The sequence below is a fragment of the Globicephala melas genome, chromosome 7 (genome assembly GCF_963455315.2).
Source record: "Globicephala melas chromosome 7, mGloMel1.2, whole genome shotgun sequence".
NCBI lineage: Eukaryota > Metazoa > Chordata > Mammalia > Artiodactyla > Delphinidae > Globicephala > Globicephala melas.
The window spans coordinates 7,254,038-7,271,310 of record NC_083320.1 but is presented as its reverse complement, the minus strand read 5'-3'; the positions used below and the strand labels follow the sequence as shown (position 1 = coordinate 7,271,310).

The window sequence follows — 17,273 nt, the reverse complement described above, 5'->3', positions numbered from 1 at the left end:
CATATGTTTTATGTCTTGGGTTAGGTGCTGAGGCAACAAGGATAAAGGACATGGTACCTACTTTTGAATTATTTAGTGGGGAAGCTGACACTAAATAATTTCACAGTAATGTCAGTGCTGTAAAGGGAGTATAACGCCAGTACAGGATATTCAGCTGCTCATTTGATGCCTGTAGGCATCTCATCCTTCATAGTTTTCCAAAACTGAGCTTATGAATTTTGCTCTTTTAAATTTCTTCTTTTATTTCATCTTAATACCACAGTGTGCCCCTTTCCTCAAGCCAGAAGTCTTGGAGTTATCCTGGATATTTTCTTTTACTTCTGTATCCCTATGTCTATTCCACCACAATGTTGGGTCAGTTCTACCTCTAAAATATCTCTTGAATCCATTCATTTCTTTCCATCTTCATTGCCTCTACCCTAGTGTAAGCCAGCATCATCTCTGACATAAACTATAAGGAGTGGCCTTCTGATGTTTCCCGACTTCCATTCTTTCTTCTAATTGCTCTCCCCACTGCAGCCAGAGTAATCTTAAAATGTAAATTGGATCAAGTTTTCTCCAGAATCCTTCACTAGCTCTCTATTTGTATGACTGTTTATTAGCTTTTTTTGCCACTAGACAATTAGTTCCATGAACATTGGGCAGATACTTGTGTGTAGATTTCTCTCCTTTCCCTCCTACCGCTCTCTTTCCAACCCCCATCCTCCTCATTGTCTCTGTTGTTTTCCTTTCCTCCTTTCCACTTAATCTGTCTGCTTCCAGGCAGTCCCCTCCACACCCCAGGTGAAAAAATACTAGATTAGAAAAAATATTCCAGATAGAAAAGGCATGTGTAAAGACAAGGGGACAGGAAAGTGTAGGTTTAAGAGGGGAATTCCGAGACATTTGCCTTTACTGTAATGTGAAGTGTGGGAGAGAAGAGCTTACAGGTAGCCCTTTTATGTTAGGAAGCTTTGGATTTTATTTGATCATTGTGTACCGGTGAAGAATTGTTGAGCAGGGAGTGTTTTATTCAGATTTGCATTTGAAATAAATAACTGGTGGTAGTGTGGAGGATGGACGATGACTGACTAAGTTGAGGGTGCCGCTGCAGCAGCCGAGGTAAGAAATGAAAGTGTGAACAATAATAGGTTACTTGATCAGGGGATGGTTTGAGAGATACAGGATTTAAAACTGGTGGGATGTTGTAATTGGTTATGGGAAATGGATAGAAGGTGAGGAGTAAAGGATGATTTCCAGACTCTTAATCCAGTGGCTGAGTAGATGGTGGTATCCTTACTTGCCTTTGGGAATACAGGTGTTGAAGGAGGTTGGGATGAATAAACTGATAAGTAGGGTTTTGGATATGATAAACTTTCAGGGCTGTGAGTGGTTGAATAAGAAAACCCTACTCTCTAGTGAAGAGTCAGAGCTGGAATTGAGAATTGTGAACTTACACAGAAGTGCTTTTTGATTCGTGTGTCTTCACACATCTACATTGAAATTCTGAATTACTTTTTTAAGCTGAAGTTTGGATTTTGGACAACAGTTAACAAGTGAGGACTGTGGAGTACCGGGGGGCTTTTAGACAGCCCTGCTGCTGCTACCTATCAGTTACTACTAGTACTACTAGGAGTAGCACTGGGCCTCCTGTGTTAAACAGATCTCCATATGGCTATAGGAAGATGAAGATGGTAAGGGTAGAGAAATTTCACTTGGGCCTGGTGTTGAGGTTACTGAACTTTCTAGAGCAGTAGAGTGGTAGGGGAGAAGCCAGGTTGTGCTGGGTTTTGAAGTGATTGGGAAGTGAGAATGTGGAGATGTCTCTGAAATGAAGAGGAAAGATGACCAGTGCTGCATAGGTAGAGGGGGATCCTACATTAGAGGAGTTTTAAACAAATCACTATTAGATATATTTAGAGATGAGGGGAAAGCCAATAGGGAAGGGATGAATTTCTAAGAGAGGGTTGTATGGCGCAAGATCCTAGGAGAGTTAAAGGTCACTGGTGGATTTTCAGGGAGAGACATTATCCACATACGTTTTAGCTTTTCCAGATATCTGTAGGTGAAGGAAGACTTGGGATAGGGTTTGTTAATTATTTAGTATAGCACAGCCATTATCCTGATTCAGGCTACCATCTTCTCCAAGTTTGAATTACTCTCAGCCTGCCTTGGTCTGTTCTCTTCACAGTAGCTAGAGGAATCTCTTGAGTATGCATTCTGGTCGTGTTACTTTTTAGGTCTGGTGCCTATAAGAAGTGTTCAGTTCACAGGCATGGAAAGCTGGTGGGGTTTGTGGGTGGATTTGAAACCTTGTGAGGAGCAGATGAAATTAGGGATGTTGGGGAGTGAGAGGGAAAGTCTCTGGTGAGACGAAATAACTGCGAATACTGGGATGATTTTCACTTGGAAGAGCGCTTAGATGTGCCCACTTGTGGTAGAAACTCTTGGGGAGCATATTTATTGACTCAGTATAAGAAAGATATTTTAAAATTATATATTAATTATATATATGTATATATATTTAAAAATTAATTTTTGGCAGAATAAACCGTGGCTATTTTAAATAAAAATTTGGAAAGATTTTGGTCTTTTTAGTCATAAAAACCTAGTTTTGGACTCTGTTCTGCTGGTGGTGATTGTGGGCAAATTGCTTAACTCCTTGGCTTCATTTTTCTCATCTGTTCTATTGGGGTTGTTGTGGAACTTAAATGGGGTAATGTATGTGTAACGTTCCCAGCTTCAGTTCTTAGTGGATATTAATTCCACTTTCTCAGGAAAGAGCTCAAATGTACATGAATTTGACGCAAACCACTGTACCGGAAGGTCCTTCAGCAGTGGTTGGATCACTCCTTCGTGGGCATGTTGTTTTCTTACTGGTTTGTTTAACCTGTCTTGTAGGAGTTAGACTCAGTGACCTCTGAGTCCAAGAATAATTGGAAAGAAAATTGAAAGACCAACCCAGTAGCAGTGAACACTGCTAGCACCCAGATTGTGCCTTAATATATATATGTTACTAAAGAGGATCAGACTCTCTGGTGAAATGGTGATTCTAAGTCTGAGGCAAGAAATAAGCTGATTTTGGAACATTTGACATACCAGATAGAAAAGAAGCTGTTAAAGACTACTAGGGTTGGGTCAGAAGGACTTGGGAGCCAACCTGAAGCCTCTCCCACTGGGCAAATATGAGATAGTTTGAGTATTGCTAAGAATAATTGCAGTGAACTGAAATACATTAATAAAAAATAATTTGTTACTACTGGAGGATGTTAGTGAACCAAGTCATTATTTTGAAAATTAATAAGTGAAAAGGAAGAATGAAGGCTTTTTCCTTCCTTTCTTATATGAGCTGTATATCCTCTTAGGTAATACCAAATAGTGTAAGAGGGAAATTTCTCTTTGTAGAACTGTTCAAGCTAGCAAATAAAGAAGAAATGATAAAGTCACTTTGCAACCTTAGTGAACATAAGGATCTAAGCTTTGGTCGTCAGGGACTGCTTAGCCTCGCAGAACCAACCAGGCAGTATGTGTCTCCTGATGGAATAACACACCACCACGTGGAAGTAGTCTTGCCAGGTCTGATCAGGACTCTGCATCCAGTCACCAATTTACATGAAACGCAGAGAACAGAGAAACATGTTAAACTATATCACAGGGATAAAATCAGCAAAATCGAGACTTAAAAGAAAAATCCTTATCTTTTAGAGAGAACATTCTGAAATATTTACAGATGAGATAACTTTTCTTCAAAAGATTTTCTCAAAACTTGAAAATAATTTGCCTCAAAAATCTTGAAAGCCAAAGATTTCCTTCAAAATAGTATTAAAGGATGGTTAGATGGTGCTGCAGAAGGAGCAGTATGGATTGGGGACTGGGCGACGAGTACATGGCAGTTTGCTATATTCTTCTTGGTACTTTTATGTATGTTCAAAATTGTCCATAGTAAAACATTAAAAAATAAGTGGAAAGAGAAGACAGAAACATTGAAATAAAAAACAAAACCCTAGAGTCTCACTTTACTAATGCATACTCCTTTTTTTTTTTTTGGTATTGCTTTCTGCATGTAAGCACATTTTATATATTAACTATGTACATACTGTTTTTTCCTGCCATTTTTGAATAATGTGCAAGTATTTACTATGCTTGGCCTTCACACCTTTTAATGTATAATTTGTAGACCATTCTCCCCTCCCCTTTTTTGTCAATAAAGCTTAGCAGTTTGGGGGATATATTTTAATGCTTCTGTTGAATTTTCCTTTGTGCTAAACTACTGCATTGCAGTACCGTGGTCCCTTTTACCCTTGTTATCTATTACTTTATAGAACTTTGGGCCACTCCCAGATAATCAGCTACTCCTGATGGTAGTTTTCCCACTTGCTAGTTGATGCAGTGCTGCAGTACGATCATACTCTTGCCATTTTTTTGCTGAGGTTCTCCCCCGCACCCCGCTCCTTTTTAAAATAAAAGCATCTTATTATAAAATTAAAATGTTTCTCTTTTCCCAGTTCCATTCCTTAGAGGCAGCTGCTATTATCAGCTCGAAGTATATTTTTACTTTTTTTTCTTAGTAAATATGGCTTTTATATTTTTTCTCCTTGTACTGCACTTTTTTCACTGCATTTTTAAATTCTCTATACTGATCACTAATTGCTTTCATTAAAAGTGAATTATGAAATATTGTGGGCATATATAAAAGTATTATCTTTTTTATAAGCTTCTGTATTTTGCTTTTTCTTTTGTGTAGCATACTTTGTTAAATATTAGCAAATCATTCTTTGAAGTGGCTGTTCTAGTTTATAATCCCACAAATACTACTTGAGAATTTGCATTGTTTTTCATCCTTACCAACAACTGGTATTATCAGATTTATTAATTTTTATTAATCTAGTGGGTGTAAGGTGATACATGACTTTTGTTTTAATTATATGTTATTTTTATAGTTTGGAAAAAGGTGTCCCCATCTCACCCCCTAAGCTTCTCACAGACATGCCACAATACTTTCTAGTTAAGGAATTTTCAAATGGTTGTCTAGTTATTTCTCAATGAGCTGTTTTCTTAGTGAGCTATTATAGCAGGTTGTATTAGAGCTAAAATCTTGGATACTTTGAGATAATAGGGGTTTTTTTGTTCTTTTTTATTTTATAAAACTTTTATAGTATATGAAAATAAAAAGTCCTTACTGCCAGAATATTTGACACTTCATTTTATATTCTGTCTACTATTTTAGGCTCCGAGCTCTGTCCAGTGGTGGGAGTATTACATCCCCTCCTCTTTCTCCAGCATTGCCGAAGTATAAATTAGCAGACTATCGTTATGGCAGAGAAGAAATGTTAGCACTTTTCCTTAAAGACAACAAGGTAAGAAAGTAGGAAAGAGTTCAGAATTATGAATAAGATTTCAGGTTATGTACAGTTATGTGCTGATATATGAAACAGCCATGGTTTTTCTCTCTACCTTTTTTTTTTCCTGCTTTGAAACCTGCAATAGTTTACAGAGGCTCTTCTAAATGTTACATACTCTATTTTTTTAGAGAAGACCTAACATTTCATTACAGGAGTAGAAAGCTTCATGAAAACAGGAGAGTAGTCAGGACTTAATGCTTTGTCTAACTAGTTTCCTCTGAACCTCTGTTTCTATCCCAGTATGATGGCTGAGAAAGGAAGAATTTTTCTCTTCTCTCTTTATTGCATCTCTTATTCTTCTTTCCAGTTAGAAGTTAGGAGTGAGAAGGGCAGATGCTTCTCTTGTTCTTTTCTTTTGAGTTAAATATAAAATTTTCAGTGGGGACAAAATCTTAAAATGTGACACCACATTTGTGTTACTTATAAATGATCAAAACTCAAACAGTATAAGATACACTTCTTTTTTTTTAAACGTCTTTATTGGAGTATAATTGCTTTACAATGGTGCATTAGTTTCTACTTTATATAAAATACACTTTCATTACCTGACTAGTGAGAAATAACATTTTCTATTTTTTAAGTATACTTTGTTTTTAATTTTATGGATTAAGAATCAAATTTTAATGATGGTTGCTTAGGATAGATACAGTTGCTTGTAAAACTCTCCTTACCACCTTGTGCTTTGAGTTAAATGTGCACTCTGGAATACCAGAGTCAGTGCTGTATATCAAATCTGAGAGTGGTCGTCTGATGGGAGGACAGGGAGAGTGACTGGGGTTTTTAATGTTTGACCCTTTCAGAATATTAATTGTGTCTGAATAAGCTTTAATCCATATTTTTAATAATCAGCAACAGGTGAATCAAAGAATATTTTCTTGTTTTATCTTCTTGTAATTGGAGGGATAGCATTAATCTCTTGGTCATGTGTTTGGTCAAACAGATACCTTCAGACCTTCTGGATAAAGAATTTCTGCCTATCCTACAGGAGGAACCCCTGCCGCCGTTGGCTCTTGTACCCTTTACAGAAGAAGAACAGGTTTGTGTCTACCTTTGAGCTTCAGTCAAACCCTTGTTCCTTCCCACCGAGGCATGAAAATGTGAAGTTCCTACTTAGGCGCTAAGGAGTGTCCTCCATTCCCCCCAGATCTGCTTCCTTCTTACTCTTTTCTTGGTGTTTGGATGCCTCTCTTAGTTGACTAGATTCTGCTTTAGATCTGAAGCTGTTGAGTGTAAGGAGATGGATTTGAGTAGAGAGAAAGAGTTATTTTTTGAGGGAGAGGGCCGCCTTTTCAGAAACATGTAGTTTTTCAGTTCTGCAAAACATGAATTCTCACCAATTTTTTTACCAGTTCTTACCTTTAAAGGAAAATGTAGATCTTCAGCTTACAATGTGCTTAAAAATGTGCTCTTCTGGCACCAATTTTTTCTTTTTTAATAAATTTATTTATTTATTTTTGGCTGCGTTGGGTCTTCATTGCTGCACATGGGCTTTCTCTCGTTGCGGCGAGCAGGGGCTACTCTTCGTTGTGGTGCACAGGCTTCTCTTTGCGGTGGCTTCTCTTTGTTGTGGAGCATGGGCTCTAGGCATGCGGGCTGCAGTAGTTGTGGCCCTGTCACCAATTTTTTAAATGATATTGTGAGAAAGTTAGAGTTTTGGGCTAGAAAGTAGCACATTTTGTGTTTGTCCTTTTATAGTGTACTAAGTGAATACAGCACAGTTGTATGCTACAGAATCAGTACACAAAAGTCAGTTGTATTTCTGTACACTAGCAATGGACAGTTCACAAAGGAAATTAAGAAAACAATTCCATTTACAGTATTAAAAACAAAATACTTGGTTGGACTTCCCTTGGTGGTGCAGTGGTTAAGAATTCACCTGCTGTGCAGGGGATACGGGTTTGATCTCTGGTCAGGGAAGATCCCACAGGCTGCAGGGCACCTAAGCCCTCGAGCCACAACTGCTGAGCCCATGCACCACAACTGCTGAAGCCCGTGCGCCCTAGAGCCCAAGCGCCACAACTAATGAATCCAAATGCCGCAACTACTGAAGCCCGCGTGCTCTAGGGCCTGTGACCCGCAACAAGAGAAGCCACCGCAATGAGAAGCCTGTGCACTGCAACGAAGAGTAGCCTCCGCTGGCCGCAACTAGAGAAAGCCCACGTGCAGCAACGAAGATCCAACGCAGCCAAAAATAAAAATAAAACAAAATACTTAAGAATAAGGAGGTATAAAACTTTTACATAAAAAGTATAAAACACTGTTGAAAGAAATTAAAGCCTAGATAAGTGGAAAGGCATCAGCATTTATTAAGCCATGGAAGACTTAATATTGTTAATCGATCTACTGTCAGTACAATCCCCGTCAAAATCCCAGTGGCTTTTTGGGTAGAAACTGACAAGCTGATCTTAAAATTCGTGTGGAATTGCAAGGGACCCTAAGTAGTTAAAACAATTTTGAAAAAGAAGAACAAAGCTGGGGACCTATACTTCCAGTTTCAGAACTTACTACAAAGCTACAGTAATCAAAACTGTGGCTTAAGGATAAACATATAGATCAGCTGATTAGAATTGAAAGTTTGGAAATAAAAGCAAATCACTCCATACTGCTAAATTGTTTTCAAGAAACTTTGTATGAGGATATTTGTTTTGTTTCACTGCTGCCATACCTGTAGCATTTTACCATTACTTTTGCCACGTTCAGTATTTTTATTTATTAATTAATTATTTTGAATAAACAGTAAATCATATGGTTTAAAAATCAAAATTTACAGAACAGTAAATAATAATCAGCAACAGGTGAATCTCTCCCATCCTTTCCCCCAGCCACCTGTCTCCTTTTCCGAAAGGCAGCCAGTGTTAGCAGCTTCTTGTGTGTTTTTCCAAGTAAATATGTTTTCCCCCTTTTTGTGCAGGTAATGGTGTATGCTAAGCTTTGTTCTATACTTCAAACATTATTTTTATTGAAAAAATTCTCTGCAGATTTGGATAAAATATTCTTCCATTGTTTTACTTTGCATTTCTTTCCCTAGTGCAGAGTTTCTCATGTTTGCATTTATATTTCTTTTAATTTTTTGTTCTTGTCTTTGCCAGTTTTTCTTTTGGATAGAAATCTTTTTCTTGAGCTAGCCCTAACCCTAACCTGTTAAATTTTCTAAATTTTTAATTGCATTTGATTTCATTTATGATTTTTTTAATGTAGAAGCTAATTTTTTTTTTTTTAAGAAGATGTTGGGGGTAGGCGTTTATTAGTTAATTATTTTTGCTGTGTTGGGTCTTCGTTTCTGTGCGAGGGCTTTCTCTAGTTGTGGCAAGCGGGGGCCACTCTTCATCGCAGTGCGTGGGCCTCTCACTATCGCGGCCTCTCTTGTTGCGGAGCACACGCTCCAGACGCGCAGGCTCAGTAATTGTGGCTCACGGGCCTACTTGCTCCGTGGCATGTGGGATCCTCCCAGACCAGGGCTCGAACCCATGTCCCCTGCATTAGCAGGCAGATTCTCAGCCACTGCGCCACCAGGGAAGCCCGAGAAGCTAATTTTTATATAGTTCAGTATACCAGTTTCAATCTTTTGTGATTATTTTTCCAACTGTTTATGAATATTTTTAATAATTTCTTTTTATTTTTCCTTAAATGACTGCCTGGATTTCTTAGAGACTACATGGGCCAGAAAAGCTTTTTAATAAGTAGGGAGGAGGACTTGCTACTAGTTACCAAAACGTGATAGACTTTTAATTAAAAAAAAAAAAAGTAATTGAATCATTCAGAAAAATCCTGTTAACATTTGTAAGAAATTGTATTTACTAAGGGCTACACAAATCATTTGAAAAATCAAAAATTATTCAACAAATGCAGCTGGGAACTGTTGGTTAACAATTGAAAAGGAATAAAGTTAGGTATGCAGTACACCTACACACCAAAATTAGTTCTAGCATGACTAAAGGAGTAACTCTTCATTTTGTTTTTATAATGGAAAAGTTTATCTTAAGGTGTTAAGGTCTGGATGCTGTAAACACAGGGGCTTAATGTAAGGATTGGGAAGTTTTCATGGTAATCACAGAAGACCATCGGGGTGCATTTTTGGAAGCATTTAAAAAGGCATCATTGGGCTTCCCTGGTGGCGCAGTGGTTGGGAGTCCGCCTGCTGATGCAGGGGACACGGGTTCGTGCCCCGGTCTGGGAAGATCCCACATGCCGCGGAGCGGCTGGGCCTGTGAGCCGTGGCCGCTGAGCCTGCGCGTCCGGAGCCTGTGCTCCGCAACGGGAGAGGCCGCAGCGGTGAGAAGCCCGCGTACCGCACCAAAAAAAAGCATCATTTAGGAATTCCTGACACTTGGTAGCCTTTTTTGTAAAATATGTTGGAGTAGGACAGTACTTAAAGCTGGCAAAAGGTTCATTAACATTTTGAAGTGTATACTTTGGATGGTCAGGTACCTGTTCAGGAATTGCTTAGATCTTCCTAGACTAGAGTTTTGTATACTTATTCACCCTATTACTCTGATTGGGGAGGTAAATAATTCTAATAACCTAAAATAGCTTCTTGCTGCATATCTTGGTTCCTGAAGTTACCTGAAGGGAATATTTTATCTTTAAACTGCAAGGTAATTTTCTGCTTGTGCACATTCCCTCACTACCCACGCCCCCCCCCCCCCACGCCCCAGTACACTCACACACATATATATACACACATATATATACGTGCATGCATGTATAAAATATAACTAGGTAAAAGGTTTTCTTAGAACAAAATTAACACTTAAATAAGATCTCCCAGTTGCTCTTTGTTTTGACATTTCCCTGTATGTCTATCACAGTTTGAAAAGCATGACTCTACACATTACACTTGTAATTTAGGTAGCTGCTACCAGATAGGTGTGTTTTATTTATTTGACATCAAAGAAAATCACTTATGCATCGTTGAATAGATAATACATGTGTATACAAAATTCACAAAGTGCATAGAGCGAAAAGCAAGTTTGTGAGTAAACCAGACTCTCGCTAGCTATTATTCGTCCTCAGGAATAACCACTGTTTGCATTTTCTTGTGTTCCCTTCCTAGGGTATTTAATACATCTGCAACTGTCTATGCATCTATTCCTTTAAACACACATACCCATAAATGGTAGCATACTATGCATATAGTTCTACACTTTACTGTTTTCACCGGAGCATCTATTTGGGAAATAATAACAGATACTTATTTAGCTTTTAATATGTATCAGACACTGTTCTAAATACTTGTTGCTTAATGTGTTAAGTGCTTGCAACAACCCACGAAGTAGATTCCTATTCACATTATATAGATGAGGAAAATGAGGCACAGAGAAGTTGAGTAAAGGAGCCAAAATTCACTCTCAGGCAGTCTAGCCTCTCCATGCTCTTAACTCCAGCTATGCTTTATATCTTTGTATTGATATTTTAGGCTGACTGTATGAAATTGTAGCTTTCTGGATCAGAAATGGTTGAATATTAGCCATTTTATATGGTCCACCCTAATAAATAGAGTTGCCTCATTTTTTTTTTAACATGATTACCCATTTTATTTATTTATTTATTTATTTAATTTTTATGTTTTGGCTGCGCCGCTTGGCATGTGGGATCTTAATTCCCCAACCGGGGATTGAACCCCTGCCCCCTGTAGTGGAAGCTTGGAGTCTTAACCACTGGACCGCCAGGGAACTTCCAGCCTCATTTTTTTAAACAGCTGCACAGAATTCCCTGTATAGATGGCCATGATTTTTAAATTAGCTCCTTTTGGTTGATACTTAGCTGGTTGCCATTTTTGCTTTTACAAATAGCACTGCAGTTAAAATCTTTCTGCTTATGTTATTTTTCACATGTGTAAGAAGAGGAATTGTTGTGTCAAAGGGTATGGACATTTAAATATACTTTGAGAAATTGCCTTCCAGAGATTATACCAGTTTGCACTTTCAGCTGCGATGTGTGAGGATGTATGAAAGCGTATGAGAGTTTCCCTGAATGCCGTAGATGGGTGCATTTGAGTTTCATACATGTAATACTTTGGTAATGAGGTGTTCGACAGTGTCAGATCCTGGTATACATAATACAGCTAGCTCTGACCTCTGTTTTTTTAATTTTAGAATATATTAATCTAGATTTTGGGACTTCATAGTCTTGCTTAATTGTGATCCCAGAGGCTTTATTCAGTAACTCCACTGGTTACTCTGTGTTAAAAGGTAAATTAATGGATTTGTTTCAACCAGCATTTTTTTTTTTAAGTTTTATTAAAAAATAGTTTGAAATAAGTACTAATCAAGTTTGGTATCTGCCTCTAGTTTTTAGTTATCAGTTACATTTTAAGTCTTCAGTGTTGAAGTTACTTGATTATATGATTATATACCTTTAAAAGTCAAAGGAAAAAACTTCCATTGATAAGTTTCTAAAATTTATCTGAACAAATTGTATTGAATGCAGTTCTGAAAAAGACAAGTAATGACAGGTAATGAGGAGAAAATGAGCCATATATTAAAACAAGAAATTCAGAAATGAAAGTAGAAGTTTTAAAAACCAATTACATGTTGATTTCTTCAAAAGAGGTGTAGACATCACATTTCAATTGATCTTGAATCAGAACAGCAAATCAGGACTTCACAGTGGAGAACAATTTGGACTTAAAATATTAGTTGAATTGCAGGATTCTATTTCCCTGTGATTTAGGTAGCTGCTACCAGATTGGTGTGCTCTTAAGCCTCACTTCTTGCCCCTTTGCCAGGAGGGCCCTTGGCTACAGCCATGCTGAAGTTGGATTTGCCACACTGTAACCACACCTGCATTTTTGCACAGATGTCTGTTAGGTTCTAAGTTTATAGAAAGTATTCAGGTAAGGATATATTCCAACATTTTCTGAGTTTAGAACTCTCTTACGAAATTCTCCTTCAAATGCCCAGGATTTTGATATCTTACAGATCATTTTTCAATATTTTTATAATTGCTTCTTGCTTTACCTTTTCCTAAGCTCGGTATATTCCATTTATCCAGAAGTATCAACTAAACATATTTTTGAATCCCAGACCTCCTGTCTTCCTGTATCCCTCTTCATGTTTGAAGGATGCCCACCCGCTGCTGTTGTTGTATTTGACCCTTTTCCAGATTGACTGTGGACGCAAGTGCAGGCTAAAGACCAAGCGATTGGGATTTTGTTTATTTTTTTCAAGCATTCTCTCCCCCTACCCGTTTAGATGGTTGACCTTATGTAGGTTCTTACTTTGCCCTTCCCCATTCACCCCGATACCTGTCATTCTATTAAATACTAGTTGGAGTTGCTAATTCACAGTGGTGAGCAGAATGAGGCAAAATGATCATTTTTTTCTTTATCATACTGTTGATTCAGACCTTTTGCGACTCCCTGTCATTTCCACCTTTCTGTAGTTAAGGGACCCTTTCAAACCAGATCTCTTTTACCGAGTATTCTGTATGTATTATGATGCATAAATATCCTGTCTGCTTCCGGATACATACAGCATTTAGAGTTTGTCTGCTTAATATTTCCTCACAGAACCTAACATAGTGTAAGGCATTGGTTGTTAATGTTTGTTGATCTGAAATGTTCATTTGAAATTTTCAGCTAAAATCAGGTTTTGGAGCATCTTAGTGGGTCGTGTAGTGATTGTTTCCCATTTCTAGTAGTCATTAAGTGCCATTTTATAGATGCAGTGGGAGATGGCCAGGAACAACATGCAGTTTTATTTGTTTTATTCATTTTTTTCTTTCTCTCTTTTTTGGCAGAGAAACTTTTCCATGTCTGTAAACAGTGCTGCTGTCCTGCGACTGACAGGACGAGGAGGAGGAGGCACAGTGGTGGGGGCTCCTAGAGGTCGGAGTTCTTCAAGAGGGCGAGGTGAGCTTTCATGTGAAGCAAGTAATGGTGGAGACGGTGGAGAGAGAGGATAGGGAGATCGCTTTAAAAATATTTTGATATTTGGTTTTTAAAAGACTGCTCTTTGACATTAATTGCCTAATAAATGTCCTGAACATTTGTTTTCTGAACTGTTTCTCAGCGTATCTATTCCACAACCTCTGATTTGGAGTAGAGGAGGGTAATTCTAGCTTAAGAGATTTGAGTGTGAATGATTCTAGATGGTCCTAGTTATCTTTGGTAAATATCCATTATCCTCATCCCCAGGGGACCTTACACTTTGAGAGCCAGAGCTCCCTGAAGTGCCTTGGCTGCTGGAATGGCACCCAAGTCCCTGCCAGGCCTCTGTGACACAGGGTCTGTGCCATATAAGGCTGTGTGCCAGGAGTGTCCCCAGCCAGAGAGAGGCATTTGTAAAAGCTGTCTCATCAATACTAGACCTATTTTAGGGTGTAGAATAACAACAAAAAAATTATGCAGTAATCCTTTATTTAACCTGTAGTTTCATATTGTGTAGATTTGTGTCTTTTCTTGGAAGAATAATTCTTATTTTGATATACTTGTTCTTTGATATCTGCTCCCTATTTGGGGTTCGTTGATCTTCTGCTACTTAAGGGCATTCTTTTTTTGTTTGTTTGTTTTTAAATAAATTTATTTTGTTTTTGGCTGCATTGGGTCTTTGTTGCTGTGCACAGGCTTTCTCTGGTTGTGGCGTGCGGGGGCTACTCTTCGTTGTGGCGCGCGGGCTTCTCATTGCAGTGGTTTCTCTTGTGGAGCACGGGCTCTAGGGCTTCAGTAGTTGTGGCACTCGGGCTCAGTAGTTGTGGCTCGCAGGCTCTAGAGCGCAGGCTCAGTAGTTATGGTGCACAGGCTTAGTTGCTCCGCGGCATGTGGGATCTTCCTGGACCAGGGCTCGAACCCATGTCCCCTACATTGGCAAGCGGATTCTTAACCACTGCGCCACCAGGGAAGTCCCCTTAAGGGCATTCTTAATGTTTGTAATATAAATATTTACTTGAGCTTTTACTTCTAAGTTGGTTAAATCATAGCAGAAGTGTAAACATACCTTGTAACTTTAAGAGGTGCTTTAGGAAGAATTGGTTGTTGGCAAATACGGAGATTTAAGCATGTGTGTGTTGTGTTTCAGAAGGTCCGCAGGCCGTTTAGACTCCCATATGCATGTGGTTAGGTTCCGTTGGTCCAGAATTCATCTGAGATCTGTGCTTCTCGGTGGTGTGATGATGGTGTTCTGAGGATGGCTGTGGCCTGCTCCTTCTGTGTTTCCTGTGTTTTTCTGCAGTGAGCTGGCAGCGAGGAGAGGTTGCACTTACGCAGCTTTGCCGCTAATGCTTTTCAGGGCATGGCATTGAGAGATCTTATATTAATTAAGAAGTATGGCCCACAAGCAGCTGTTTTTTGTTCCTCAAGCGACCACCAATGTTGTGTATTGCAAATACCAACCAATCTCTAAATAGGCTTTAAAATTATTCCATATCAAGAAACTAATGAAGGGTTGATAAATTTCTTGCTGCCTTCTGGTTTCTTTGAAGTGTGTAGGGTTATTCCCATAGGATAGAACTCTTATATTCAGAATTTAAACGGGGCATGTATAAAAGATACTGTGATAAAAGCAGTGACTTAATCAACATTGATGTGAGTGAATGATGTGAAACTAGTCAAATGAATGAACTGACTTGGTGAAAAATACTTCTAACACACCACTGTCCCAACTGTGATTCTTTTTAATGGTTTCATAAGACCTTTAATCTGTGGTTTTGTTTTCTTCACTTATTACTTAATTTTAACTCATGGGTTAAATAAATAGTGATTAATGTGGCTTTTTTTTGCACGGGCAGCACTAACATCAGATGATTATCCTGGGCCTTTCCAACTTGAGAAAACTTTGATGTGAAAATCGACTGACTTCCAGACTTCGGAATATCATGAGAACTAGTAAAATTTAAATAAACAAACAGGAAAACAGCATGAATTTGTCATCTTTTTATTTATCTGGTTAAGATGTTCAACAGTAAAGCATATCTACACAACTGTCAGCTACTGTCTTCATCATTATTAAAGGAAGTATATTTTAATCCTCCCAAAGAATAGGGTGAAAACTCAGACAAGAGGACAGTCATTTAAATTTAACTTTATGAAAGATTTACAGTGTTGTATTTACTTGCTCCTCTTCATATGGGGACTACATTTATAGATGATTATGGGCCTTGTACTTTGAAGATTGTTCCTTACATTTTACAAGCTGGAAAGCTCTAGAATCTGATTCTTTTTTTGTGCCCATTTATAAAGCTTTAGGCTCATAAGGAGGACCGGTGCCAGTGCTAGGCGTAACTGGCAGAAAATATTTTGTCTGTGGTTTGCTTATTTTTCTGGCAACTTTGGAAGGCTGTTTTTCGTATTCATCTGTTTCCAGAATAAAACACTTTTCCAGGGTGCTATGTACTTAATGGTTTTCTTGAGAAAATTGTTCTCTAAAAGGACAGGGGACTTTTTTTCTTTCACCCTAAAAATCTCGTTGTAGGGAATCACCCCAGTGTAATATAACAGTTTGTATTACACTGTTTTAGGATCTTAAATAAAATGTATGTATTTCCTGAGGATAGAGGTACGAAACTGGACATTGACTTTAAAATGACTTGAAGTTAAGTTGGTACAACTGGAAGGTAACTGGAAGGTAAGATTATTGTAGTTCAACCCTAGTCCCCACTTCCATTTTACAGATGAAGAAATTGATACTTGGACTAGTTGAGAGGGTATTTATGTACATAAAATTCTATGCATTATTTTTGTATTCCATAATGTCATATAGAAATACAATTGTATTGAGTCAATTCTTGATGAATTATAACCAAGAAGTAGAAATACTGCATGGATATTTGAAACAATTATTTAACTCAATTGTATTTAGCTTTGGAATGCATTCATGCTTTTATTCAAGATTCATCATCATTTTTCTTTGGGTGGTTTTATACCGTGGGAGAAGTTGAGCTAGGGATAATGGCTAAGATTTCATCTAGGTATAAATACATCCCTAGGCACCTCGCTGCCCTCCAGTTTCCTAACCTGTGTGTTGGATGCAAATGGTTTATCCAACACACAGGTTAGTTGGGAAATCCTCACACTATACAGAAAGTATAAAGCTGAAAGTGCATACTGCCTTCTGGCCCCAGATGCAACATTTGGATTTATATCGTTCCTGACCCTAACTATGCAGCCATATCATTTATATGCATGGAATCTTTTTTATATATATTGTTTTGGGGCATACTTCTGTCATTCAGCAGAATAATGTAGATTTCTTTTAATGTCAGTACTTTATCTTCTGTGGCTTCCTGGTGTTCTGCTGAATTGTTTTATCAATTTATTTAGCCAATCCTTTACTGATTAAGTTCTGTTTTTTTAAAAATTGCAGTGAACATCTTCGTATATATGTATTTGCATATTTGTGCGAGTATTTCTATTAGGATAAATTCTAGTTAGAATTGTTGAGTCAAATTTTGATAGATGAATCAAATTGCTTTCAGTAAAGGCCAGTGTACACTTGAGCCACTGGAGCCTCTAAATTCCTACATCCACACATTCTTACTGGCTCTGCAGTTCGAATATTTAGTGCTGCCTGATATTTTTCTTCAAGATTTGAGCAAATGGGAAAGAGTGCCTTTGGTCGCTGTGGAATATCCTTTAAGGAGTTAGTTCACAAAATTGTTAGTTTAGAGTTGACCCAATTAAATTATCCTTTCTCCGGAGTTAAAGAAATTAATTTGACATTTGTGCTTGCCTTTTGTACTTTATCTGCTCTCTTCTCAAACTCTCCACATCTTCCATTTTTGTTGAAAATAATACAATAAAAGGTTTGATTTGTAGTATTGATTTACTGATCTTAGAATTTCACAATTGAATTTTTTATTAAGGAGCTTAATGTTGATACTATTTCTTGTTCAGGACTGGAACTGGGACGCTTACACAGTTTTCTAACTTGTTTTTTTATCCTCCTGTGGTCTAGC

The 17,273-nt window shown here is 38.0% G+C and overlaps 1 protein-coding gene across 3 annotated transcripts in view; it reads left to right on the top strand.

Annotated features, from left to right (window-relative positions):
- The window catches only part of GIGYF2 (GRB10 interacting GYF protein 2), a 124,885-nt gene that overhangs the window by 28,716 nt on the left and 78,896 nt on the right, over window positions 1–17,273 (top strand). For all 3 annotated transcript variants that reach the window (XM_060301732.2, XM_060301733.2, XM_060301731.2), the window contains exons 4-6: window positions 5,207–5,336; window positions 6,322–6,417; window positions 13,122–13,233. In XM_060301732.2, coding sequence (XP_060157715.1) covers window positions 5,207–5,336; window positions 6,322–6,417; window positions 13,122–13,233 — 338 coding nt within the window. The remainder of the gene's footprint in view (window positions 1–5,206; window positions 5,337–6,321; window positions 6,418–13,121; window positions 13,234–17,273) is intronic.